Raw genomic sequence first — 27,508 nt, forward strand, 5'->3', positions numbered from 1 at the left:
TGCATATATGATGCTTCCATTCACTAAAGACCTTTAATTAAAAAATATCAACTTTCTATGTGACCCAGGTTTTTTCTTCCTGACAAGCAAACAACCGAGAGCATTATTTTCTTTTCTTGTTTGAGAAAGAATTTCCCCAAACTTCAGCTCAGTTCAGGCATACACTGTCTCTGAAAGGAGATGGGTACATGCACCTGTCAACATGTGGACTCTTCTGTCAGACGAACACACCTTTACTCATGAGGATTCTTCCCTCAGACAAACACACATGTCCCCACATGGACTCTTTCCCAAGACCACCACATATGTCCTTATATTTACTCTTTCCTCAGGAAACAGATATTTCCTCATGTGGACTCTTGTCTCAGACAAGCAAACATGTCTCCATGTGAACTCTTTACTTAGATAAATACGCATATTTCCACATTGACTCTTTTGTGACAAAATAATCTCAAGATAATGATAATTATTAACCCCAGCCCAGACAAAGTATAGATCTTCATTTTCTTCATTGTAACTAAGCTTTGCCTCATTGTCAGGAACAGTGGTTGGCAGCTCTAAATGCACTGATTACAGACAGATGTCCATTTCCTCTGGGAATGTTTTTCTTATGTTCTTACTGGACTTATTTGTCGATAATGTTTGCTGCTATGAAGATACCTGAACAGTATCCAATTTATAGAATAAAAAAGAGTAAGGAGTAGATTAACCCTGTGCATCCAGACCCAGGAATCCTTTGACCCTTCCCTCCCTGAAATGCAGACACAGAGGATGGATGAGCAATGCTGAGCAGTGCACCCATGACCACAAAAAGAAAGACATGGAAATGTGTCCCTTCCCTTCCTCGTGAAAGGCAACTCATCCCCTCCTCCTTCAGGCCCTGGTGAGGAACCACTCCATGTCTGTGCCCTTCCTCAGTGTCCGCACCATGGGGTCTGCACTGATCTGGGCTTCTCTATCATCACCTTCAATCTTAGTGTCCCTTATAAATCAGGTCCAGCTGTGGCTGCTCCACACAGGGCTGTTCTGTCTGTTCTCTGTGTGTTTGCAGAAGACCTGTGTGAAGCTCACTGGTGGAGTCTCGGGAAAAATTGTACAGCCCAGCAGTTCTCTGAGCCTCTCCTGCACAGCCTCTGGATTCACCTTCACTGACTGCAGCATCAGCTTGGTCCAGCAGGCTCCAGGATCAGGATTGGTGTGGGCGGCAACAGGGAGAAATTCAAGAGGAAGTTCTCAGTGGTGCCCTCCATGAATACAAAGAAAGTTCATAGTCCCTAGGACACCCTTAGGTGCATGGTTTCACTGACATCTTTACTCTGTTTATCACGTATCTTCTGTAAATCACAACAAATGGTGCATTCTTCATCTATTATACGTTTGTTAAGTCTTTTTTTGTGTCTTTTAAAAAAACTGGTCACTTCTTTCTATGTAATATCCCTGTTAAGTCCTAAAAGTGTTTTTTTGATGTTGACTTTGTCTGCAATTTACACAGCTACTATAGCTTTCTTTTGGTTCATGTTTTCATAATCCATGTTTTCCCATCTCTATCTTTTCTATTTGTGAATATGTAGGATAACTTTCTTGTACAAAGCTAACAGTTGGGTCTTGTTTTTTTTTAAATCAGCTATAACAAATTCTATTTTAAAGGTAATATTAATTTTTCTGTTATTTTTTGTTTAAATTAGCATTTTATAATGATGTTTATTTCTCTATTAACAGATTATTTAATTCATGTTTTATAAATATGGTATTGGTTACCATAAGGTTTACAGTAAGAATTGTAAATAATTGGATTCTAATGCAGACACTGAGATGGCCTTGATGTGAAATACAGAGATAGTGTAACTGTGTGCTTTGAATTCCTCCTTCTCACAACACTTTCTTGTTTATCCTCAGTTGGCACTTACATATAAAATATAACATATATTTTTATCGCTTTATATAGTTATATGTTATAGCAATTACAAAGATAATAACTGCACTTCCTCTTGATTTTTCCTTTTTTTACAATCTTAATTTCTTTGTATAGATCTATGTTTTGAGTGCATAGCACATGGCTACTCGCAGAGAAACTTTGCTAACATGTGCTCTGAAACATAAATCTGCTGACAAATTGCCTCAGGATTTTTTTTAATAACATAGTTTTATTTGCTTTCACATTTATATAAAAATGAAACGCATGTATAATTTCAGTTTGCATTTCACTTGTAATTTATTTTCTTGCATTTAATTTTTTCTTGTAGGAGATGATCACATATTACATTCTGCTGGGCCTTTATTAACCACGTTTCTGTGAGTCTACTCAGGGCTGAATTTCAAGTGTATGGTTGCAATGGCTATCACAGTTGAAGTCAACTTCTCCTGTTCACAAGAGCTTCAAGTTCCTCCAGCGATACCTGATTTTGTGTCCCTGTTTGGCTTTGGGTTTTCACATTTCATTCCCCCCAGAGAGCCTCTTTCAGCTGTGGCAGGTGCATCCTGAAGGGTTTATTTTTTGTAGTTATTCATGGTTTTTGTTAATGAGGTCAGAGTAGGATTAATTTCTCAATTTTTACATTATAATCCTTAGTATCTAATTTCTAAATAAAATTCAGAAACTGAGTCAACATATCAAGTATCCATTATTTAGTGCATTGTTAAACAATTTGAGAAATATTAATGTAGCAAAATACAATGAACCGTTTAAATCAAGGCATGCCTCATTCACATACGAACATGAGGATATTATAAAATAATTGTGGTGAGTGAAGGAAGCTGAAGAATTCACAGTAAATCTCAAGTGATCTTTTTTTTTTTTTTTTTTTTTTTTTGAGACGGAGTCTTGCTCTGTCACCCAGGCTGGAGTGCAGTGGCGCAATCTCGGCTCACTGCAAGTTCCAACTCCCGGGTTCATGCCATTCTGCTGCCTCAGCCTCCCATGTAGCTGGGACTACAGGCACCCGCCACTGCACCCAGCTAATTTTTTGTATTTCTAGTAGAGACGGGGTTTCACCGTGTTAGCCATGATGGTCTCGATCTCCTGACCTTGTGATCCACCCCTCTCGGCCTCCCAAAGTCCTGGGATTCTCAAGTGATTTTATTTGTATGAATTGTAGAAGATGCAACTATTGTAAATTAACATGAAGAAGATCTGAATTTTCTGAGAAAAGGGTGGTAAGAGTAACAAGGTGGTGAAATGAAATTACACAGAAATGAGAGAAAGAAAATAGAGGTTAATTGAATTGCTAACAGCATGATTGAAGTGCTGACTCAATGACTGCACCCATACACCCACATTTCCCAAATGCTGCACTATCAATTTGTTTCCATTATTAATTGATTTTAATAAAGCAGTAACAAAAAAGAATATATTGGCTGAGAAAAAAACAAGAAAAAGATAAATATTGACACTTGAATAATCACGGACTCCTGACAATACACACATGTGAACACTGATTGTATATTTCAGGTAAACACTAGAAACGGCAAAATTACATAAAGTTGTTATGACAGGTGGGACATCCTGAAAGCCCCTCTAGGCATGTCCCACACCACCCTGGAGCTGTCTCAGGGGAGCCGACTCCTCCAGTGTTCAGCGTCACAGGTACAAATAATAGGGCTAACTCTGTCCAGATGTGTGATATTGGACACATTGCACAGCTGCTCTGTTCTGCATGTAATTATCTTCTCTAAAAATGTGACATTCACACTTGTGTTAAGTATATTCTACAAGTATGTAAAAATTAAATAAGACGATGAATACTAAATGATTATCAAGACACAATCACATAATCTGAAGTTATATTTCCTGAGAGACAGAATTGACTCCAGTGTTTTCCGGGACACTCTCATCCGCTCTGAGCACTGCCCTCTCCTCAGCCGCCCCACCCCAGAGCTTGCTATATAGCAAGAGACATGCAAATAGGTCCCTCCCTCTTCTGATGAAAAGCAGCCCAGCCTTGACCCTGCAGCTCTGGGAGAGGAGCCCAGCCCCAGAATTCCCAGGTATTTCTGTTCGGCGATCAGCACTAAACACAGAACATACCATGGAGTTTGTGCTGAGCTGGGTTTTCCTTGTTGCTCTTTTGAAAGGTAATTGAGAGTGAAGTAGAAATACTGTGTGTGAGGAGACATGAGTGAGAGGAACAGTGGATATGTTTGGCAGTTTCTGACCTTGGTGTCTTTTTGTTTGCAGGTGTCCAGTGTGAGGTGCAGCTGGTGGAGTCTGGGGGCGGCTTGGCAAAGCCTGGGGGGTCCCTGAGACTCTCCTGCGCAGCCTCCGGATTCACCTTCAGTGACTACTACATGGACTGGGTCCGCCAGGCTCCAGGGAAGGGGCTGGAGTGGGTCTCACGTATTAGTAATGGTGGTGGTAGCACATGGTACGCAGACTCCGTGAAGGGCAGATTCACCATCTCCAGAGAGAACGCCAAGAACACACTGTATTTTCAAATGGACAGCCTGAGAGCTGAGGAAACGGCTGTCTATTACTGTGCGAGAGACACAGTGAGGGGAGGTCAGTGTGAGCCCAGACACAAACCTCCCTGCAGGAACGCGGCGGGGGGAAATCAGCGGCAGGGGGCGCTCGGGACCCACTGATCAGAGTCAACCCGGAAGCCGGTGCACACGGAGGCTGATTTCCTGTAAGGATGTGGGACGTCATCTTTCTACAGTTCCTGTAGTGAACCTCTCTGAGTTCAGAATTCTCTGATTACCAATGTCATCTCTAAATATTTTTTAAACGACTATTTATTATGATAACCTATTTTCATATGCACAAAATGCAGATTGTTTCTTACAGAGATGAAAAGTCCTCACCAGGATCAGAGTCCTGAGGAAGCTCAGGGGTGCCTGGGGAGATTTCTCCAATCAGACCCAGGACAGAAACCTCAGGGAGATTCCTGGACTAGAACAGTCTTTGGGATTCTGATCGCAGTCAATAGAGAGGCTGGGCCAGGGTCAGTGTCATGTAGAAGCTCACAGGTTTCTCGTCTGACCCTTCTCCTGACACTAAAGCCAGTCAGTATCAGACTGACCTGGTGCTGCTTTTGCTCACAGACTTCGTTCTTTCTTTGTAGTGTTTGTTCTTCCTTTTAAATTTTATTTTCCTGCTTTCTGAAAAAGAAAAAGATGGTCTCCATGGTCTCCATTCCAGGGCTCAAGGCATTTTCTTGGAGCTCAGGTGAGGCTCAGGCTGTGGCTCCTGCAGCCACGTGGGTGAGGCTGATGGAACTTCCTTCTCTCCCCATTTTCTCAGGACCCTCCACTGTGTTGTGTGTAGACTCATCTAGGAATGCAATTGGCCATTAGCGGTGACTGGGATATGCTTATGTGATCAAAATGGGATGTGGATGTGGGATTAACCCTGTCCTATGCAAACTGTCAGAGTCATCCTGCTTCAGAAGTAGTGTTAGAAAGTTTGTGAAATGCATCAGAATCAAAATGGAGCCACTTGTGTTAAAACCCTAATGAATGAATTTGGGGAAGGCCATGAAGGAGGTTCTAACACACATATGCCTGATAACAAGAACTACCATCAACAGACTCTGCACAACCACAACTTTGCACAGAGGCCACTACAACCTTAAAAGAATTGTTTCTCCAAGAATAACTGCCCCGCAACTGCCTGTTCAACATTACACTGATGTCAACCCTATTATTGATCCTTCTAGCCCAGGATAATTGTCTAAAACAGCTGATGTAACCCTCCTCATTTTTTTTTTTTTTTTTTTTGAGATGGATTCTCATTCTGTCGCCCAGGCTGGAGTGTAGTGGCCAGATCTCAGCTCACTGCAAGCTCCGCCTCCCGGGTTTACGCCATTCTCCTGCCTCAGCCTCCCGAGTAGCTGGGACTACAGGTGCCCACCACCTCGCCCGGCTAGTTTTTTTTTTTTTTTTTTTTTTTTTTTTGTATTTTTTAGTAGAGAAGGGGTTTCACCATGTTAGCCAGGATGGTCTCGATCTCCTGACCTCGTGATCCGCCCGTCTCGGCCTCCCAAAGTGCTGGGTTTATAGGCTTGAGCCACCACGCCCGGCCATTCCTTAATTCTTTATCTTCCTTTACTCATCTGAATGCACTCATACATATTTCAATTGCAATACATATCCCAGAATAAATATTATTATATTTTAGAGTCTCTTTCTTTCTGTTATTCAGGGCTGACAAGCTACAGATGGACACGCCACTTTTCTGTGAGACGTAGAGGATGACAGTTTTGATGATGGCTGGGAATATCCGGTGTACCTAAGATCATCCACCAATAAGTGTAGGTTGAGGTCCCAGAGAGAGGCAAGGCTGCTCAGTCACCATGGAATTTCACTTTCTCCAGTTCTGCTCTGATGGAATCAGGGCCACCCGTTTTACTTGTCCTAAGTAAATTCATAGCACCACATGTATTAGTGTTGGAGTGAGTATCTACAAAGTCTACTCTAACCAAGTGTACCATGGAACTTACCATTACCCAGAGGGAAGAATCTTTAACATGAGAACTATGTTCTTAATTTTTTTTAAGGTGAAAAACTGATCACTATCCAATCAGGCAAATATTATTTTGCTAATGAGTTGCAGATGTTGCATGTGTATTTTGGATATCAACCCTTTTTCAGATGCGTGGCTTGCAATTATATTTTCCCATCATGCTGTAGGTTGGAATTTTTTCCATGCTTTGCAGAATCTTTTTGTTTTGATGTAGCTCCACCTGTTTAATTCTGCTTTTGTTTCATGTGTCTTTAATGTGAAAACAGGAAATCATTGTTAATATTATTTTCTGGGTCGGGGAAATTTTACAATTGCAGGCCAGATGTTTAAATATTTAGCCTTTCAGAGTGATTTTTGTGTATATTCTAATCTAAAATTCTTAATTCTTTGCATGTGTAGATCCAGCTTTTCTAACACACTCTTAGGGAAAGACTTGGTTTGTCCATTGTATATTGTCGGTTCTCATACTGAAAATCAATTTGCCATTGATATATCAGTTTATTTCTGAGCGCTTTCTACATATTTATGCCAATGCCATCCTGTTTTTATTATTCTATTTTCGTTATTGCTTTTGAAATCTGGAAGTAAGATGTCATCACGTTTATTTTGCCTTTTTACAAAGGTTTATTTTTACAAAGGTTTATTTTTACCTTTGTAAAAAAAAAAGGTTTATTTTTACAAAGGTTTATTTTAACCTTTCACTCTTCTGTATGATAAAAATATGGCTTTACATGTGACTTTTATTATATACAGGTTATATCCTTGTTTTCCTACTTTTTAGAGGTTTTATTATTAAATCTTGAATGTTTTAAATGTTATTTTCTGTGTCTGGTGAGAAGGTGATTCTTTTCCTTTATCCTCTTAATTTAGCGCATCAAATTTATTGATTTGAAGATGTTGAATGATCAACGCATCTCAAGAATAACTTTGAGCTTATCATACTGCAGAATCCTTTTAAAGTCTTGTAGAACTTAGTTGACTATGATTTTGGAGTACTTTATTTATATATACTAAGCATTGTCAGAAGTTTGATTCTCTTCTTTTGCCTTTGTCTATTACGGGTAATACACTGATTGGAGAGTCTTAGAAAGAGTTTAGAAGGTGGGCACCTCACGAATTTTTTTTAAAAGTTAGAGAATCATTGGAGTTACTTTTTTAAATGCTGAGAGTCATTTTTATCTAATATATAACCCATCATGAAGAATATTTATATGTGCTTGGGAAGCATGCGTATCACGCTGCTGTTGGTTGGAATGTCCCGTAGATGTCTATTAGGGCAGTTTGTTCAACAGTGCTTAAGTCCACGGGCTTCCTAAGAATGTTTCTCTGGATGTTCTATACATTATTGAGGGTGAGGTGTTGAAGTCTCCTCAGTTTTTTATTGTTTTCTATTTCTCCTCTTATATGTCTTAGAGTTTCATAAGTGTAGTTATATTTCTATTTTTTCAAGTATGTAAAAGAGAAATAAAATAATAATTGTTAGTAATTTTAATGAGAAAATCACATAACAAGAAATTATGTTTTCCAAACGCTGCCATCAACATTAAACTCCCCCAGGAGTCTCACATCAGCCCTGGGCTCTGCTGTCTCCTCAGGCGTCCCACCTCAGCGTTTACTACAGAGGAGGGGAAGTGAAAATAGGGCCCTCCCTCTCCTGATGAAAACCAGTAGAGCCCTGACCCTGCAGCTCTGGGGAAAGAGCCCCAGTCCAGCATTACCTGGAGTTTCGATTTGATGATCAGCTCTGAACACACGTGGCTCACCATAGAGTTACGGCTGAGCTGGGTTTTCTTGTTCCTATTTTAAAAGGCAAAACATGGAGACCTAGAGATATTGAGTGTGAGTGCATGTAAGTGAAAAAATAGTGATTGTAGGTGGCAGTTTCTGACCAAAATTTCCCTATGTTTGTAGGTATCTAGTGTGAGGTGCAGGTGGTGGAGGCTGTGGGAGAGGCAAGTGGCAGAAAAGTGCACAGGAGGCCGAGTGAGGCTGTAGACACTGTCAGCCCACTATGCCAATCTCACAACGAGTGCTGGAGAAGGGTGGGATTCTGATGGAGCTTCCCAACAACCGTGTGGTCTAAGCTAATTCCATCAAGGCCATTGGTTCCCCCCGGAGTGTAGTTTCCCATCAGGAATCCCCCATGTGCCCAGCAACAGCCACACCTTCGCATCTTCACTGAGCACAGTCACTGTTTGGGAGGAGCTCCAGGATGTGTCTCTTTGTCAAAACCCGGGTGATAGATGTCAGAGAGCTGTGCCGGGTGCCTGGTCCAGGTGCTCCCTGATGTTGGAGGTATAGGAGGTGTGTTATCAGGATGGAAATACCGTTTATGGATATGTACATAAGAAAACACGATTTTCCTTGGTTCTCTTAGATGACATGGAGAAGCAAGCGTGCAGCCTGCAAACAATTGTAATTTCCTACTTTACGCCAAGTTCATAATTTCTTGTAAACTTTGGTTTCTGTCCAAGTACAGAGATATTGATTAGAGTGAGTTTGCTTCTTTCCACACACTCACCTTCACCTCCCCCAGATAAAGAACAACCTGTCCTCACTCTGAGTCTGAGGGAGGAGCTGTTCCTGTACAACTAAGGGCCTGCAGAGACCCCCGTGTGCAGCTTTGCAGAGTCAGATCTTTCCTCATGTGAGGTGACCTCCACTGCTGATGATTGCTGCTCAGGTCTAATTGTGGATTCAGGATTATGACATACTTTAGGCTATCGCAGGACAATCTGATTCTGAACATCACCATTATCATAGATAGAGGTAATAATCCAATGCCCATTCTTCTATCAGCACTTGGTCTTTCTTATTTGGTTGAAAGTTTGAAGAAAAAATGTGACCATATATTTGTCTAATTCTAACTTCTGAATCTACTATTTGCTCTCGGGGACGCACAAGTTGCAACACAGTGAGTTCCTCCTTCTCATCCACACAGGGAGCTCCTCATTCTCATCCACACAGGGAGCCCCTCATTCTCATCCACACACTGAGCTCCTCATTCTCATCCACACACTGAGCTCCTCATTCTCATCCACACACTGAGCTCCTCATTCTCATCCACACACTGAGCTCCTCCTTCTCATCCACACGGGGAGCTCCTCATTCTCATCCACACACTGAGCTCCTCCTTCTCATCCACACAGGGAGCCCCTCATTCTCATCCACACACTGAGCTCCTCCTTCTCATCCACACGGGGAGCTCCTCATTCTCATCCACACACTGAGCTCCTCCTTCTCATCCACACAGGGAGCCCCTCATTCTCATCCACACACTGAGCTCCTCATTCTCATCCACACACTGAGCTCCTCCTTCTCATCCACACGGGGAGCTCCTCATTCTCATCCACACAGGGAGTTCTTCATTCTCATCAAAAAGTGAATGTTTGTGAATTTCAACGTGTTGCTCAGAACCTGTGCATGCCGACAGCTATGATTCCCGGCGCACTCCCGGCCTGGTGAAACCCTCACAGACCCGCTCCCTCACCTGTGCCGTCTCTGCTTCTCTATTACAACCAGTGCTTCCTGCTGTAGCTGGATCATCAGTCCCCCAGGGAAGGGACTGGAGTGAATCAGGTGCACAGGTCATGAGGGAGTGCACAATCCAACCCACTCCTCAGGAGTCCAGTCACCATCTGCAGATCCATATGGAAAAAACCGTTTTTCCGATAGCTGAGCTAACTGAACAACGAGTACACAACCATGAGTTTTTATACAAAAGACACAGTGAGCGGAAGACATTGTGAGTCCAGACACAAACCTCCCTGCAGGGTCCTGAGGGACAGCAGGAGGCGCTCAAGACACCAGGGGGTGCGAAGGACACACATCAAGGCAGGTGAAAGAGGGAAAAGGGGCTGGAGATGGGGTTTGGCATCACCATCATATTTCACCACTGGACACCCGCCACTGTGTTTACTCTCATGTACATGATTCTTTGTATTATTAAAAAATGGCATTTATATAAATGTATAACCAAATGTAGGTGCATCAAGTCGTCCTCTCCATCTTATATGCACCTTTTCCATTAAGACTCTGTATTTATTTGAACTCCTCACAAATTATGGTCAATTATGTAGGATCTGTTTCTCTTCTTTCTCCCTTTTTCCCTCCTTCTCTCTCACTCACAAACTCATGCACACACACGGAATTCTATAACTTCAATTACCTTATGTGTTGAAGACAATTGATAAAAGTGCAGCCTTTCCAGTTTAGTTGCTGTTCATATTGCTGTAAGAATAAGAACGTTGTGTCTCTCAGCTGTGTACTTCTCTAAAATGAGTAGCAGCTTTTTAAATAACATGCAGATACTGAAAGCAATCAAAATGTCAATCAGCAGTTTAATCAATCAACAAATTGTGGTAAATTCATTCACTGGAAAAACACCCACTGTTACAATCAGGTACTGCTGGGTACGCTCAACAGCAAGGGTGAAGGCACAAGTACATATGATGAGTGAAAAAGGACAAACACAAGTCCATATATACTATTCCACTTTTATAAATTCTATAAAATGAATACTAATCTAATGTTACACGAAGAAAACCAGCAGTTGACTCTGGACGTGGTATGAGAAGGGAAGGTGGAGGAAGCAGGAGTTATAGGAAAACAGGAAGAAATTTTGAGGGTGGTTGATTTTTTTTTTCTATATTGAGAAATGTAATGGTTATGTCAGTATATGTCAAACCATGCACGATACGGGATGGCTACTATTTGCTAATGTCACCTCATTAAAATATTACAAATTTAAACACATATAATTTGGTAGAAAATGAATTAGACAGAGATGAATAAAACATAAGAGAAATAGAAAGGAAAATCACAGAACAATGGCATAAGGACTTCACTCACCAAACTGAAGAAATTTTAAATTTCTCAACACAGAATTAAAGATTTAATTAAATATATATATATATATGAAATCAAAGAACCCGGAATACACATGTGAATCAACCCTATGCCTACCTATATTTTTAAGGAAATGCTAGAATACGGTGATTTCATGATTTCGTTACATAACAGGTTAATCAACCACTCCAGGCATGTCCAGTTCTGTCCTGGGGTTGGTTCAGGGAACAGGGGCATCCTGTGGTGAGGAATCATGGCACCAAGCTCAGAGCATCAGTCCTAGTTCAAACAATGCAAAGGCCAAGAGATCTCAACTAAAATGCCACGTGGATGTCACATCTGTGGGTGCCGCACACTCCCGCTTATGAATATGGAAAGGTTAATGACCTCAGGAGTTGTCTGCGGAGATTAGTGCTCATCTGTTAGGAATGTCCAAAATGGCTCAATAGAGCAAGAAAGGAGACTGACTCAGGGTTTCTATAGTGGTTTGGTGGTGGAGGCAGCGTGAGGATTCTCACTCAGGAAAGGAGTCTGTGGGGCTTGAACCTCCAATGGCGTCAAATGGGGGAGTTCCTGTGATTCCTAACTAGATTATTCACCTCATGGGAAAGAAAGGAGAAGATGGAGGAAGCAGCCTTAAGTTATCAGCAGTCAGACTCAAAACAATAGTCTGATGACTTATTCTATACAGCAACTATAAAAATCATGAATAAAGAAAGACCAGTGTCTAATATGGGTGGACAACAACAGATCTACAAAAAATGAGAAGACTGCTTATAAGAATAAGCAATTAATAATGAAATGGATGAGGAAAATCAGGAGAAAGAGGTGAAAGGTACAGGCAGGGGATTACACAAGGGTCCTGTCCCAATGTCTTGTGTGGAGACTTTTCACTATCTAAAATCATCCACTTATTCTGAATGTCTTAGGTGAGCTCTCTGCTCCAAAACATCAGAAATGCCAGAGGATTCCTGAGAATATTTAGTTTAGTATCTTCTATTTGAAGTGCCTTACAATTGTGTAAAATTCTTAGTATTATTACAATTAGAGATAGACTCTCTTGCACAGGTTGGAGCGCAATGGCACAATCATAGGTCAATGTAACCTTGAACTCCTGGCTCACAAAATCCTTCTGTCTCAGCTTCCTGAGTAGCAAGGACTAGAGGGGTACACCACCATACCCAGCTGATTTTAAAAATTATTTCCTAGAAATGGGGTCTCTCTATGTTGTCAGTCTGGTCTCGATCTCCTGGTCTCATGTGATTACCCTAATTTTGCTTCTCAAAGTGGTGGAATTATAGGCATGAGCCACCATATCTGGTCTGATCTGAGTCTTTAGTTGCGAAATATCACACAAGAATTGATTCCCTGAATTTTTTTCTGCAGTGTTTTTGTCAATAGTGCCTGATAAGATTTATTCCAATGTTTCAACAGCAGAATTTTTTCCTGATGTTTCTTCCAGCATATATAATGCCATGATTGAAGATTATAAAACACTGGTAAAAGATGACATAAAAAGGCAACCTTAAACTTTTGGTGATTGGAGTGAGTATAATACAAAAATTACTTTCAATATTGTGTAACACATACATGGAATAGGACAGAGGTGAACCATGAGGGTAATATTTTTCAATGTATGAATCCTACAGATTCCCAGTCATAGGATAGTAACTGATGTGTCCTGAGGGAGGGACCATGGTGCCATAGTGCTATTGGGATAACTCTTGGCCAAGAGAGTCTCCATATTTTATTAGAAGTTTTATGTTTTATATTTAAAGATGCCATTTTTCAACATATCCATTTTGCTAGTCTAGATAAAACAGATGTGAACACACTCTTAGTATCCAGCCAGGTCTCCTGTCTACATTATTAACTACACAGTAACTGACATCACTTGGGGCTCGTTCTAGTTATCCAATTACTTACTGATTTAGCTCAATGCCTCTGGATTATTATGTGTGGCTATGTTAGTAGAGGGTGAAGAAAGACAACCTAGGCTGACCAAACAATGAGGAAAATCACAACCTGATGAAACAGGAAGCCTGGATGTGAGCTGCTCCAGGATTGAATAATTCGACAGCTCATGTGCCCAGGCAGTTTCTTTCTCAGTTTTCCACACTGATGCATCCACATAGTCAGCTTCACCCCCAGGGGACTCCCATCATGCAGTGACATGGTGACAACATTCCCAAGGGTCACACACACATATTATATATTGGTGGGAAAAGGGGCAGAGACATTTCTGCAATTCTCCTCTGCAGGACCAGGAACACCTCAACAGACCATCTCCCCTGCCCCCATGACTAGAACTGCACCACGTGCCCACATGGACCCTCATCCCTGATAGGGAAAACAAGACGCCATTGATGAGACCAACCATTTTATCATAAGAATTACTAAAGACTGATATAAAGGTTTCAAAAACGAATTGAAGTCTGTCCTACTATGTCCACCAGAGACTACAGATCCTCCAATGATACCTTCTTTGTCTTTTCTGCCTGACTTTGTCTCTTCACCTTGTTCCATCCTCCAGAGAATCTCCTTCAGCTCCCTCAGGTGCATTCCAGTGTTTTATTTACTGACAATTTCTAAATTAGACTAAAGGGTCCATATTCCTAGAACCATATTCCTTGGTCCATATTCCTAGGAAGGCATTGTGACCTGGAGTCTGGGCGTGAACTTCTAAGTGTTTCTGACCCTCCTCCAGATGAGATGCTGGTCTGTGTGTTCGTACTCCTTCCCCTGGAGTAGAGTCCTCCTGTTTTCCCCAGGTGTTCCCTCCCACAGCTCCAGTGTACTCCATTGGTGTCATCACCTTCCAGACATGCTGCCCTGCCCTGCAGACTAAGGCTCTGATTCCATAAGAAAAAGAGGGGAGCTGCTTCTCAATAGACCTTTGGTGGGGACGTCTGTTCCCATCTCAATTCCTGAGGGGTTGAACTAGTGCCCCTAGGATTCTTGTTTCAGCGGCTTGCCTTTGCAGAATAAATTCCTAGTTCTGTAGTGGAAATAAGGGAGTTGGGTCTGAATACATTTTAGAATTGTGGGCTCTTCTTTTCTCCCAAACAGACATTTCGAGAAAGGAAGATTTTTGTGACCGTTCCCTTTCTTGTTGAAAGGATTTCAAGAGGATAGGCTAGCTTTTCAGTATGTGGTCCCTTAAAATTTTACACTACAAAACACTTGCCACACTATATTTCAAACCATCCAACATATATTTGTATTTTTTCTTGGAATAGCCTATATTCCAGACTCTGCCTTAGATAATTTCATACTCTAGCTTTATTACTTTCTACAAGAACTTGCTTCTTCCTAAATTTCAGATTTATTGTATGTTTTGAAACTTATCAGAATATTACTTCTGTTTAATACTTATCAGTAGTATTAAAGAACATTTGCAAAATTCCATCTTCCATGTTTATCTGTTATTGTTGATGCAGTTTTTTAAAAAATATGAAAAATATATTCATTTTGTAAGTACGTTTCCAAGCTTAACAGCAGATTTTTAAGACCCAGAATAATAAAAAATTCAAATGTTGTTCAGCTGCTTAATAAAAAACAAATTATGATAAATTTTGTTTGCTAGAATACTACCCAGCATTTGTAATAAGTGCCTGAAATACACAACTACAAGGCAAAATATCTAATTAGCTAAAATAAGCCAAACAAATAAGAATATATACTATGTTAGTTCATTTTTATAAATTATGATAAATTAAAATGAATCTGCAGCAATATAAAGATCAGTAGTTGCCAGGGAAATGGTAGAAGAAAAAAGAAAGGGAAAGGAGTAAGAATATAGAAGAAAACAAGGAAATGCTGAGAATTCTCTTGTCCACCTTGATAATGATAAAGGTTACATCACATTTATCAACTGTAGACTTTAAATATGTGAAAGTTTATTATCTCCAAATGGAAACATAAAATTTATTACAAGCAACAAATGGAAACTTAGATAAAGAAGGAGTGACAGAAATATAGAAAAAATGTATATTAAATTTCAGAAATACTTAAGAATTTCTCTACCTGAACCGTAGTTCTCACCATATTTTAGGTGAACGCTAGAATGCAGCAAAATCACACATGTTTCCAATACAGGAAATGGGTTCCACAAACCACACTAGGCACCTCCACCTCTGTCCTGGAGCTGCTTCAGGGAGTAATTGGGGCCAGTGATGAGGAGCACAGGCTCAGGTATCAGGGCTTACTCATCCCAGACATGAGCTCTTAGACACATACTTAGCATTTGTACATGGAGAAACCATTGGCTCTGACAAAACATAATTTATACAAGTATGTGCAAATAAAATAGGGTGATCATTTCATAGTGTTTATCACAGCATAATTTTATAATGAGACAGCATATTTTCCAAATACCATCATTGTCACCAAACTCCTGCAAGGCACAGTCATCTCATCTGGGGATCGTCTTCTCCTCAGGCGTCCCACCCCAGAGCTTGCTATATAGTAGGAGACATGCAAATAGGGTCCTCCCTCTCCTGATGAAAACCAGCCCAGCCCTGACTCTGCAGCTCTGGGAGAGGAGCCCCAGCCTGGGATTCCCAGGAGTTTCCACTTGGTGACCAGCACTGAACACAGACGACCAGCCATGGAGTTCGGGCCGAGCTGGGTTTTCCTTGTTGCTATTTTCAAAGGTAATTCACGGTGAACTAGAGACACTGAATGTGAGAGGACATGAGTGACAGAAACAGTGGATATATGTGGCTGTTTCTAATCACGATGTCTTTGTGTTTGCAGGTGTCCAGTGTGAGGTGCAGCTGGTGGAGTCTGGGGGAGGCTTGGTCCTGCCTGGGGGGTCCCTGAGACTCTCCTGTGCAGCCTCTGGATTCGCCTTCAGTGACGACTACATGGAGTGGGTCCGTCAGGCTCCAGGAAAGGGGCTGGAGTGGGTTGGACAAATTAATCCTAATGGGGGTACCACATTCCTCATGGATTCCGTGAAGGGCCGATTCACCATCTCCAGAGACAACGCCAAGAACACGCTTTATCTGCAAATGAGCAGCCTGAAAACCGAGGACACGGCCGTGTATTACTGTACTAGGGACACAGTGAGGCGAGGTCGGTGTGAGCCCAGACACAAACCTCCCTGCAGGGGCGCGCGGGGCCACCAGGGGGCGCCCGGACACAAACCTCCCTGCAGGGGCGCGCGGGGCCACCAGGGGGCGCTCGGGACCCACTGAGGACGGGACAGGTCCCAGGAGCGGGTGCAGGGGGAGGTTTCCTTTCTCATTAGCTGGAAGTCAGGTTTGTGTTTGCCGGACTCTGGAGAATTCTAGGCTGTAACATTTTATTACTTGTGTTTATTATGAATTTATTATTGCTAGTATTTAAATTTTAGTAATTTAAAAATTATATATGTATACACGAATACACTTTAATGAAGTAAACATTCCTAATTATTTGCACGGATTATTCCAGAGTTTTATTAACATTTGTTGACATCAGCAGCTACAAAGCTATAGGGACACAAATTTACAACCATAGAAAGATGTATAGGCCAGGAGCGGTGGCTCACGCGTGTAATCCCAGCACCTTGGAAGCCTGGCGGTGGGGAGGCGGATCACTTGAGGCCAGGAGTTCGAGACCAGCCTGGGCAACATAGTGAAACTCCGTCTCTACTAAAAATGCAAAATTTATCTGGGCGTATTGGTGCGTGCCTTCAATCCCAGCTACTCGGTAGGCTGAACCAGGAGAATCACTTGAACACGGAAGGCAGAGATTGCAGTGAGTTAAAATGACACCACTGCACTCCAGCCTGGGTGGCAAAGCAAGATTCGATCTCAAAAAAAAAGAAAGAAAGAAAGAAAGAAAAATGTATAAATACACAGACATATGCATACATGTGTAGGAATTCATAATATACATTACAATAAATTAATTCTAAAAATATGGCCTAAAGAATCAAACTTAATGATGAGCTAAATGTAAATTATTTGTGTATTTCATAATTGATTTTGGTTATTTTTAATTATATCAATTGATTTATATTTGTTCATTTAACTACTGTTTAATGATGGTAATTTCAAATGTGGTTGTCAAAATAAATGATAAGAATTTGAGGTGATGAATGATAATTATCTTAATCATTTCTTAATTATCTTAGTTATTCCATATTGTATTCACAAGTCTTAACATTGCTTCTTACCTTGTAAATATGAACAACCATAATTTGTGAATTTAAAATTTTTTATTTTAATTTTTAAAAATTTATCCCAGATCATTATCTTTTTCTTCAGTTCCAGATCTCATTTGATCGTCTCGAAGGACCATCTGCACCCCTGTCTCCCGAAGGCTTCTGGGAGTGGCTGCGGAATGGGCAGAAGCAGATACCCCATGTGAGTCCATATGACCTGGAGCCTCCCTCTCCTTGGGTTAGGCCATCTCCTCAGGACCACAGGCCAGTATTGGAGGTAAAACCTCTAAATGTGTTTTTTCCAGCTACCAAGTCATAGGACAATAACAGAAACATCCTTGGGGCAGAGGACCATAATGCCACAGTGCTAGTAGGAGTACATTTGTCCAAGGGAGTTCCAGGGTTTATTAAAATTATGATAATTTTAATGTAAGAATATAATTCTTCTAAACTTATGTGGAAGATTACGGGAAGTTATAACAATTCCGTGCTTTAGCATCAGCCATGCATCACAGAATCACTTTATAATAGTTCCTTTCATGGGTGTACTTCACTCAATTCATGCAACCCCTGGCAGGTTAGAGGCTAAAAATACAAAATACAAAAGTTTTTAATCATCTGAAAGGGCTGTAGCCTTTTCTCAAGGAATTATTTCAAGACACGGAGAACAGATAGATGATAAATAAAATACATTCACATCCCAGTAAGGGTAGAAATTGAGGAAAGTTGACCTAACTGTGTCCAAAGGGCCCTGTTGCTTGGTTTCTGTCTAGGTCCCTATGTTAGGGTTCTCCCAGGAATTTGTGACTAGCTGGTCACACCTCATCAAGAATTAACCTCTGCTATTTCCTCAATTTGTTTATTTAATCTGACAACCAGTTTGTCTATAAACTGTAGAGTTGAAATGCAACACGTATTCATTTGAAATAATCTGGCACAAATTAAGCAAAATTGATAATGATGTTTTTTCATTCATTTGTGTTCAAGATCAGAGCCTAAGCATTGATATTTTTGATAACATCTGTGGCTGTCTCAGCAGTTTTCTCTTCTGAGGATATGATATGGTGTGGCAGTTTTCTTAGCTTTAGTGTTACCTCTTTTTGCATTGACTTCCACCTTTATACTTGCCCGGAATCTGGGATACAGGAGTGCCTCCAAGAGTTCCCTAACTTGCCCATTTTGCCAGGTTTTCCAGAACATATGAGATGCTCTTTTGTTTACAAAGCACCCCAAAGCCATGCACCATGTCCAAAGGTGTTTCTTTCCTAGTTTGACAAATTAGAAAGTTCTAATAAATACAATCACTTTTGCCATCTGGGATGATTTTATATCAGATAGAGGACTGTGTTCTAAAGGAAATCTTATATTAGTAACAGCAGTTTTAGTCATTAACCTAGGGTTTTACCATTGAGGTGCGAGTCATAAGAAATAATATTAGGTCGAGGTTCTCAGTGGCACTGTCTAAATCTCTTGTGTGTCCAAGGTCTTTCCTATTAACATGAAGCATTTATGTGCACAGTCATAGTTTCCAGTCATGCTTCTCCCTGTCTCACTATCACCACAAATTATGACCCCACCTGGAACCTGAGTTAATTTCCAAACAAGTTATTCTTTAATCTTTGTGCCTCTAGATTGTTACATGAGTCCATTTCAGTAGAAAGTTAAAAAGAATATTTGAACCGACTAAACAACACAGAAAATCACTAATGAAATGCAAAGCCTAGATGTTAGAGGCTCCAGGCCTGGATAATGCAACAGTTCATGTGTGCAGGTATTTTCTTTGCCCAATTCTACACTGATACGCCCAGCATATCAGCTTCATGCCCCCATTTGACTCCTGTTATGTTGAGACATGGAAATGACATTCTCAAGGGCCACACACACATATGAAAATTGGTAGGACTAAGGGAGGAGACGAGACTGCGCTTCTCCTCTGAAGGATCAGGAAAGCCTGGACAGACCGTCTCCCCGGCCTCCATGACTGCACCTCGTGTCCACACGGACACTCATCCCTGATAGGATAAGAGGACTCCACTGATGAGGCTGAGTATTTTGTGATATAAATTACTAGAGAGTAATTGCATTGACTTCCTCATTGACATTGAGGTTTCCAAAACTAATATTTATAACCTAAATTTAATTACCACCAAATTGTTACCTCTTTCTTCACTGAAAAATTGCTTTTCATGATTGGGATTTAGGTAGATCCCAAATGTTCACAACTGAGCTTCCAAGAGCATACTGGGAGCAAAAACTGAATGAGGGCAGAGAAACCCATCCTTACTGTATTCACCACTAAACTCAAGTGGACTCAGCACTGCCTTTGATGGCTGCTGCTTCTCTGCAGAGTTCAGGTTTCCACTTCTCACTATTCCAACACAGGCTCTCTCTCTCCAAAATGTTTGGCCTCCACCTGATGTAAGGTCACACTCTGTTCTTAGTTTGTTCTCTGAACCATTTTCTGAGGGTGGTGATGAGCCATTGAATGGAAATTTTATGTTTTCTCAGCATAAATCCCATGGACGGTCATGAATTATTCTTCTGGTTTTAGTAGTTGATTTTTCCTGGGGTGTTCATTACTAGTAATATTCAAAGTCATTTCATTTAAATCTTTGATGCTTCACTTTTTGTTGCTATGACATTCTTTCTTCTGTTGAATCTTCCCACTAGCATTATAACAAGATTTAGTATCCAGGCTCAGTTGTCATCAATAATAACCACATATGTCAAAAGCTATGTATTCTTTTCACAGCAGACATAATTTTCTCTTTTCAGGGGATGAACACACACTGCTGAGCAACCCCCACTCACAAGTACATGTACACATTTATGATATTTTCATTTATTTGACTAATAAGATGTATCATTCTCCCTTAAAATGCTTAACCCCACAGAAGGCCATGACAAACTCTTCCACATCTGTTCATGCCACAAACTCAGAAAACCAACCACATGGTGAGTAAACGCTCACGCGGTTCTGGATATTGGGTCCATCTCTTCCCCTCCAATGTCCTGAAGCACCTTAGCCCACCTGTCCTGGTTCTATCAAGGAAGTTTACCTCCAGCACAGTAAAGGAAACAGTTGAATAAGGAGAGAACCACAAATGATAAACAATATTGAAAACTATTCATATGACAAGGGATTACTATCAAGCACATAAACTCAACTGAATTGCAAATAACAATATGATTAATAATGGGTGAATAACATGGATAAACATCTCTCAGAGGAAGGCATGCAAAGGATAGATAGATAGATAGATAGATAGATAGATAGATAGAGAAATTGCTAGAAATAACTAATATCAGGAAAATGCAAATTCACAACGAGCTATACTTTCCTTAATGTTTGCTGGAAAGTCTGTTATCAGAAAGACAAAATAAGGAAAACAAAAGCTGGCAAGGCTGCATAGAAATTAACACTTTTATAGACCACTCATGGAAATGTAAATTAATACATGGGAAAAATTATAATTCATGGGAAAAAAAGACAACTACCATATAAATCAGCAATGCAACTGCTGAGTGTATATATACTTTTCAAATAATTAAAAGAAAAAAACTAATATTGAAGAGACATGTGTAGACCCATGTTTATTGCAGCCCTAAACACAATAGCTACGATATGAAATCAACGTGTGTGTCCATCAACACACGAATGGATAAATAAAATGGGGTATATTTACACAATGGAATATTGTTCAGCCTTAAAAATGAAATTCTGCTATTTGAAGCAACATGGATGGAACTGGGCACTGTTGTGTTGAGTGAAACAAGCCAGACACAGAAAAATAAATAAATACCTCATTTTCTCAATGTTATGTGGAAGTTTAAGAAAGTTCATCTTCTAGAAGTAAATAGTAGAGTAGTGGTTATGAGATGCTAGGAATGGGAGGAGACTGAGGGATAAGAAGTGGTTTGTTAACAAATGCACGATTACAGGTGGACAGGTGGGATACGCTCTAGTGTCCTACGGCGCAGAAGGGTGAATACAGTTAACAATATATTGTACATTTTATGTGTATAAGTAGCCAGAAGAGAGAATTTTGTATGCTACCAAGCAAAGAAATGTTAATGTCTGAGCTGATGAATTAGCTCGTTGTTCTGATTTGGTCAAACCACATTGCACATATGTATTGAAATATCACACTGTACCCCATAAACATAAACAATCATTATCTGTCAACTTAAAAATCCTTTAATTAAAAAAGATTTTATGTGCATACATTATGGATGATTCAACACAGAGCCAGGAATAAATAACATTTTTATTGAAATAGTGAAATTCCTAACAAAATAGTTACATTCATTTGCATCAAACTGTGTATTTGGTCATGGTAAGTATAGACAGACTTATGAAAAGAATAATATATTTTAATTTTAGACTTCTACTTAATACTATAAATGCAAATAATTTTAAAACAGCTAAGTAAAAAGAATAAAGTAGAGGAAATGTGTGTGTGGTGTGTGATGTGTGAGCTTTTTCTTGTAACTATGCTGTCAATGGCGTATGTGTGGTGTGTATGTCTGTGCCTGTTTGTGTTTAATCTGCTTGGGGTTCTCTGTGATTCTCTGATCTGTACTTCAGTGTCTTTCACAAAATTGGGAACATTCTTAGCCATTACTTTTTCAAATACTTTCTCTGTATCTATAATTTCTCCTCTTCAGAATTAAAATATACATATACTATACTTTCTGGTATTAATGTTTAGTTTCTTCACTCTCTTTTCCTTTGCAATTTACTTTATGAAATTTCTAGAGACAATTTAAGTGCATGATTTCATTTAAAAGCTGAGCCAGCTCTACGGAGGGGTGTGCCCAAAGCTTGCTCAATATTTATCCTGCACTTCTTTTGGTTTCCTATGCATTTCCATTTGATTCTTTCATAATATTTATATCTCTCAGTTCCCTATCTAGTCCTGCATTATGTCCATAGTTTCTTTAAGAGATTTTTACATAAGAATTATAGTTATTTTACATATCTTATTTAATTAGATATTTCTAATATCTGTAACATTTAGAAATCTCATTCTGAACATTTATTTATTGTGACTTTAGTATTTCTCATTAATATAGGTAATAATTGTTGATCACCAGACAGGTTAGGTTGGACAGTTGATATTGGCTTATTATTTCATTTTATCCATTTTCTGCTGTATCTGACCACAGCTTATCTTTGCCAGGCCATTATTGTGGAAATGTCTGAATCTTCTCAGAGCTACATTTAACGTTTACTTTTGCAGTGGACGTCCGAGTTGAAGTCTGTTCTTCTGGGTCCACCAGAGACTTCAGATCCTCCAGTGAGACCTTGTGTTTCTTTCCTGCTTGGCTTTGTCTCTTCACCTGTTCCCTCCTCCAGAGAATCTCCTTCAGCTCCTTCAGGGGGGTTAAGATATTATATTCAACTGACAATTGTAAAATTGATTGAAGGCAATAGAATAAAGGGATATTTTCTGACCTTTCATGGGTCCATCTTGTGATCCTGAGTCTGGAAAGGAAAATCCTTTCCAGTGTTTCTGAACTTCCTCCAGATGAGATATCCATCTATGTCTTCTTGCCCTTTCCCCTGGAGTGGAGTCCTCTTGTTTTCCCCAGTTGTTCCCTCCTGCAGCTCCAGTGTTCTATTTTGATGTCATCACCTTCCAGATTTGCTGACCTGACCCATAGATTAAGGCTCTGATTCAATAAGAAAGAGAGGGGAGGTAGTTCTCAAAGGAAATTAGGTGAAGACCTCTTTTCCCATCTCAGTTCCTAAGGGATTGCCCGAGCACCCCTAAGATTCTGGTTTTGGTGGCTTGCCCCTGCAGAGTAATTTCTTAGTTCTGCAAAGGGGATAAAGGAGGTGGATCCAAATGCATTTCAGAGTGTGGGTTCTTTTTTCTCTCTCAGACAGACATATTGGCACAGAAAGATTTTTGGGACTCTCCACATTATTGGGAAAAGTGATTCAAGAGGATAGGAAAGCTCCTCAGTATGTGGTCCCTGAGAAATTCACACAATAGATTTACCACACTTGACTTCAAGCAATCCAATATATATGTGTGTTTTTATCTTGTAGTAGCCCACATTTTATATGCCAGACTCTGCCCCAGTTCGGCTCATACCCTGGCCTTGTTACTGCATACAAGAACTTGCTTTGCCCTGGATTTCAGATTTGATGTTTTTCTTAAAACTTCAAGTATTTAAAGTATTTTTAAAATTTGCAAAATCCTATCTTCTCTGTTTATCTGTTATTGTTGACGTTATTGTAAAAAATAAGTAAAATATATTCTTCATCTATGTACATTTGAAAACTGAGTTGCAGATTTTTTTGGTAAGACTCAGAGTAACAAAAGAATGCAAATATTGTTAAGCTGCTTAATAGAAAAACAAATTATGGTAAATGTGTTCACTGGAATACTACCAATCATTTATAATAAATAAATGCCTGATACACAGAACAACATGGTAAACTATGTAAGTACTTATATTGAGTAAAATAAGCCAAACAAATAAGAATATATACTATTTTATTTCATTTTTATAAATTCTGATAAATAAAGATTATATAAAATAATATAATGAAGATTGGTTGTTGCCAGGGGAAACGACAGAAGAAGGGAAGGGGAGAGAGGAGGAATACAGCAGACCAAGAGGAAATGTTGAGAAGAATTCACTTGTCCACTTTCTTGATAATGATGACAGTCACATCACGTTTATTCATTGTACATTTTAAATATGTGAAATGTATTATCTTTCAATTAAGTCACATAAAATGTATGACAAGCAAACAAATGGAAACTCACACAAGAAAAGAGTAATAGCAAGATAGAAAAATACATTAAATGTCAGAAGTACCTGAAAATGAATGTGCCTGATCCCTCGATCTCTCCATATTTTCAGGAGAGTGCTGGAGTGCGGCGACATCACACATGCTCTTATTACAGAAAGTGGGTTCTGAAAACCACACCAGGCACATCCAGCTTTGCCCAGAAGTTGGCTTAGGGAGCAGTCAGAGCTAGTGGCGAGGAGCACAGGGCCAGATACGGGGGTTCATTCATCCCAGACATGAGCTCCTAGATGCACACAGAGCCCCCTCCACTTGTGGGTTCACTTCCACATCTGCAAATGGAGAAAATATTGACTCCAACAGGACATAATTTACACAAATATTTAAACATGAAATAGGGTGATCAGGGCAAAGTGTTTATCACAGCACAATTTAATAATAAGACAGCATATTTTCCAAATGCCATAATTATCAGCAAACTTCTGCAGGGCACCGTCTTCTTATCTGGGTACCACCCACTCCTCAAGTGTCCCACCCTAGAGCTTGCTATATAGTATGAGACATGCAAATAGGGTCCTCCCTCTACTGATGAAAACCGACCCAACCCTGGTCCTGTTGCTCTGAGAGAGGAGCCTTAGCCTTGGGATTCCAAGGCACTTCCACTTGGTGACCAGCCCTGAACACAGAGGACCCACCATGGAGTTGGGGCTGAGCTGGGTTTTCCTTGTTGCTATTTTAGAAGGTGATTCATGGAAAACTAGGAAGATTGAGCATGTTTGGATACGAGTGTGAGAAACAGTGGATTGGCGTGGCAATTTCTGACCAGGCTTTCTCTTTGTTTGCAGGTGCCCAGTGTGAGGTGCAGCTGGTGGAGTCTGGGGGAGGCTTGGTACAGCCTGGGGGGTCCCTGAGACTCTCCTGTGCAGCCTCTGGATTCACCTTCAGTAGTTACGGCATGAGCTGGGTCCGCCAGGCTCCGGGAAAGGGGCTGGAGTGGGTCTCATCCATTAGTAGTGCTAGTAGTTACATATACTACGCTAACTCCGTGAAGGGCCGATTCACCATCTCCAGAGACAACGCCAAGAACTCGCTGTCTCTGCAAATGAACAGCCTGAGAGCCGAGGACTCGGCCGTGTATTACTGTGCGAGAGACACAGTGAGGCGAGGTCAGTGTGAGCCCAGACACAAACTCACTGCAGGGGTCCCCGTGACCACCAGGGGGCGCCCGGGACACAAACCCCCCTGCAAGGGTCCCTGTGACCACCAGGGGGCGCCCGGGACACAAACCTCCCTGCAGGGGCGTGCGGGGCCACCAGGGGGCGCCCGGGACACAAACCTCCCTGCAGGGGTCGCCGTGACCACCAGGGGGCGCCCGGACACTGAGCTCGGGGCTGTCTCCAGGGCGGGAGCCGGTGCTGCTAAGGCCTGGCTTCCTGTCATGGTCTGCGGCCGCCTCATGGTCAAATTTCCCCAGGGAACGTCTCCAGATTTACAATCTGTACTAACATGTGATGTCTGTAAATGCAATTTTTTTTTGTCCTTTTTGTTTCTTTGTTTCTGTAACAGGAGTACACATCCTCACCTCCACAGAAGCCAGGGTGTCACTTTGGGGGCAGAAATCATCCTTTGGTGGTCAACGGGATGAGAGTCCTGAGGAATCCTAGAGAAACCTGGAGAGTTTTTTCCAGTTAGACTCAGGGCAGAGACCTCCATGGGAATCTCTGATTAGAACAGGCTTTGAGTTCTGATGGGAGCCAAGAGAGATGCTCACTCAGGGTCGGGGTCCTTAAAACCTGATGGTTTTCACAGCTATCTCCCTCCTCCTCTTGTAAAACTGTGCACATCTGACAGACTGATTCAGTTCACTCTCTTTCTGCTAATCCATTTTCTTTCTCTGTAGACTTGATTCTCACAGTTCCCTTTCTTCTTCGCTGCCTTAAAAACAGACTATGTGTTTTCTGTAGTCAAAATCCCAGGCCTCAGGTCTGCAGAACCCGGGTAGGCTGAGGGGACTTTCTCACTCCCTATTGCCTAGACACTTCTGTTGTCTTCTGTGCATGGAGGCATTTGGGAAATGAAGTGGACATTAGTCATGAAGGGAATAATACTAGTTTTCTCCAATGGGATACTGATGCAGAGCTGAACTTGTGCTTCTCACACTGTCGCAGAGTTTGGACTCTCACCCGTGACTTTCAGGAGAGCTGAGGATGTGAGCTCCGGGTAACAGTAATTGTAGGGTCTGCCTAGGCAGCCTCAGGTCAATACTGCTGGCCCTCAGGAAAGACAGGCTGGAATTCCTGGGAAGACCTGCATCTGCCATCCACCACGGAGCCCCATCGTCTTCTGTTATGCTGTGATTGAATCAGCCCCACCTAGTTTATCTAGAACACTCTTCATGACTTAGGAAAACATAATGGCAGGCTCTCTTAACACCTGTGTTATGCCACGGGAGCAACACCTAAGCTCGTGTGTGATTCAGTAGATGAGACTGTGGTCTAGTCAAGAGGACAGGTAAATTTTTTTTTTTTTAATTAATTTATTATTATTATACTTTAAGTTGTAGGGTACATGTGCATAACGTGCAGGTTTGTTACATATGTATACTTGTGCCTTGTTGGTGTGCTGCACCCATCAACTCGTCATTTACATCAGGTATAACTCCCAATGCAATCCTTCCCCCCTCCCCCCTCCCCCCACCCCATGATAGGCCCCGGTGTGTGATGTTCCCATTCCTGAGTCCAAGTGATCTCATTGTTCAGTTCCCACCTATGAGTGAGAACATGCGGTGTTTGGTTTTCTGTTCTTGTGATAGTTTGCTAAGAATGATGGTTTCCAGCTGCATCCATGTCCTTACAAAGGACACAAACTCATCCTTTTTTATCGCTGCATAGTATTCCATGGTGTATATGTGCCACATTTTGTTAATCCAATCTGTCACTGATGGACATTTGGGTTGATTCCAAGACTTTGCTATTGTGAATAGTGCCGCAATAAACATACGTGTGCATGTGTCTTTATAGCAGCATAATTTATAATCCTTTGGGTATATACCCAGTAATGGGATGGCTGGGTCATATGGTACATCTAGTTCTAGATCCTTGAGGAATCGCCATACTGTTTTCCATAATGGTTGAACTAGTTTACAATCCCACCAACAGTGTAAAAGTGTTCCTATTTCTCCACATCCTCTCCAGCACCTGTTGTTTCCTGACTTTTTAATGATCGCCATTCTAACTGGTGTGAGATGGTATCTCATTGTAGTTTTGATTTGCATTTCTCT

General features: G+C 40.9%; 2 gene segments (V, D, J or C); both read left to right on the forward strand.

Moving 5' to 3' along the window:
• Positions 1 to 27,508, forward strand: part of LOC105464766 (immunoglobulin heavy variable 3-23-like) — a 350,273-nt gene that overhangs the window by 51,276 nt on the left and 271,489 nt on the right.
• Positions 11,369 to 25,067, forward strand: LOC105464761 (immunoglobulin heavy variable 3-23-like). The segment is given in 3 exon segments: positions 11,369 to 15,960; positions 16,064 to 16,384; positions 17,563 to 25,067. Coding segments are annotated over 3 exon segments (384 nt in total).

The sequence above is a fragment of the Macaca nemestrina genome, chromosome 7 (genome assembly GCF_043159975.1).
Source record: "Macaca nemestrina isolate mMacNem1 chromosome 7, mMacNem.hap1, whole genome shotgun sequence".
NCBI classification, from domain to species: domain Eukaryota; kingdom Metazoa; phylum Chordata; class Mammalia; order Primates; family Cercopithecidae; genus Macaca; species Macaca nemestrina.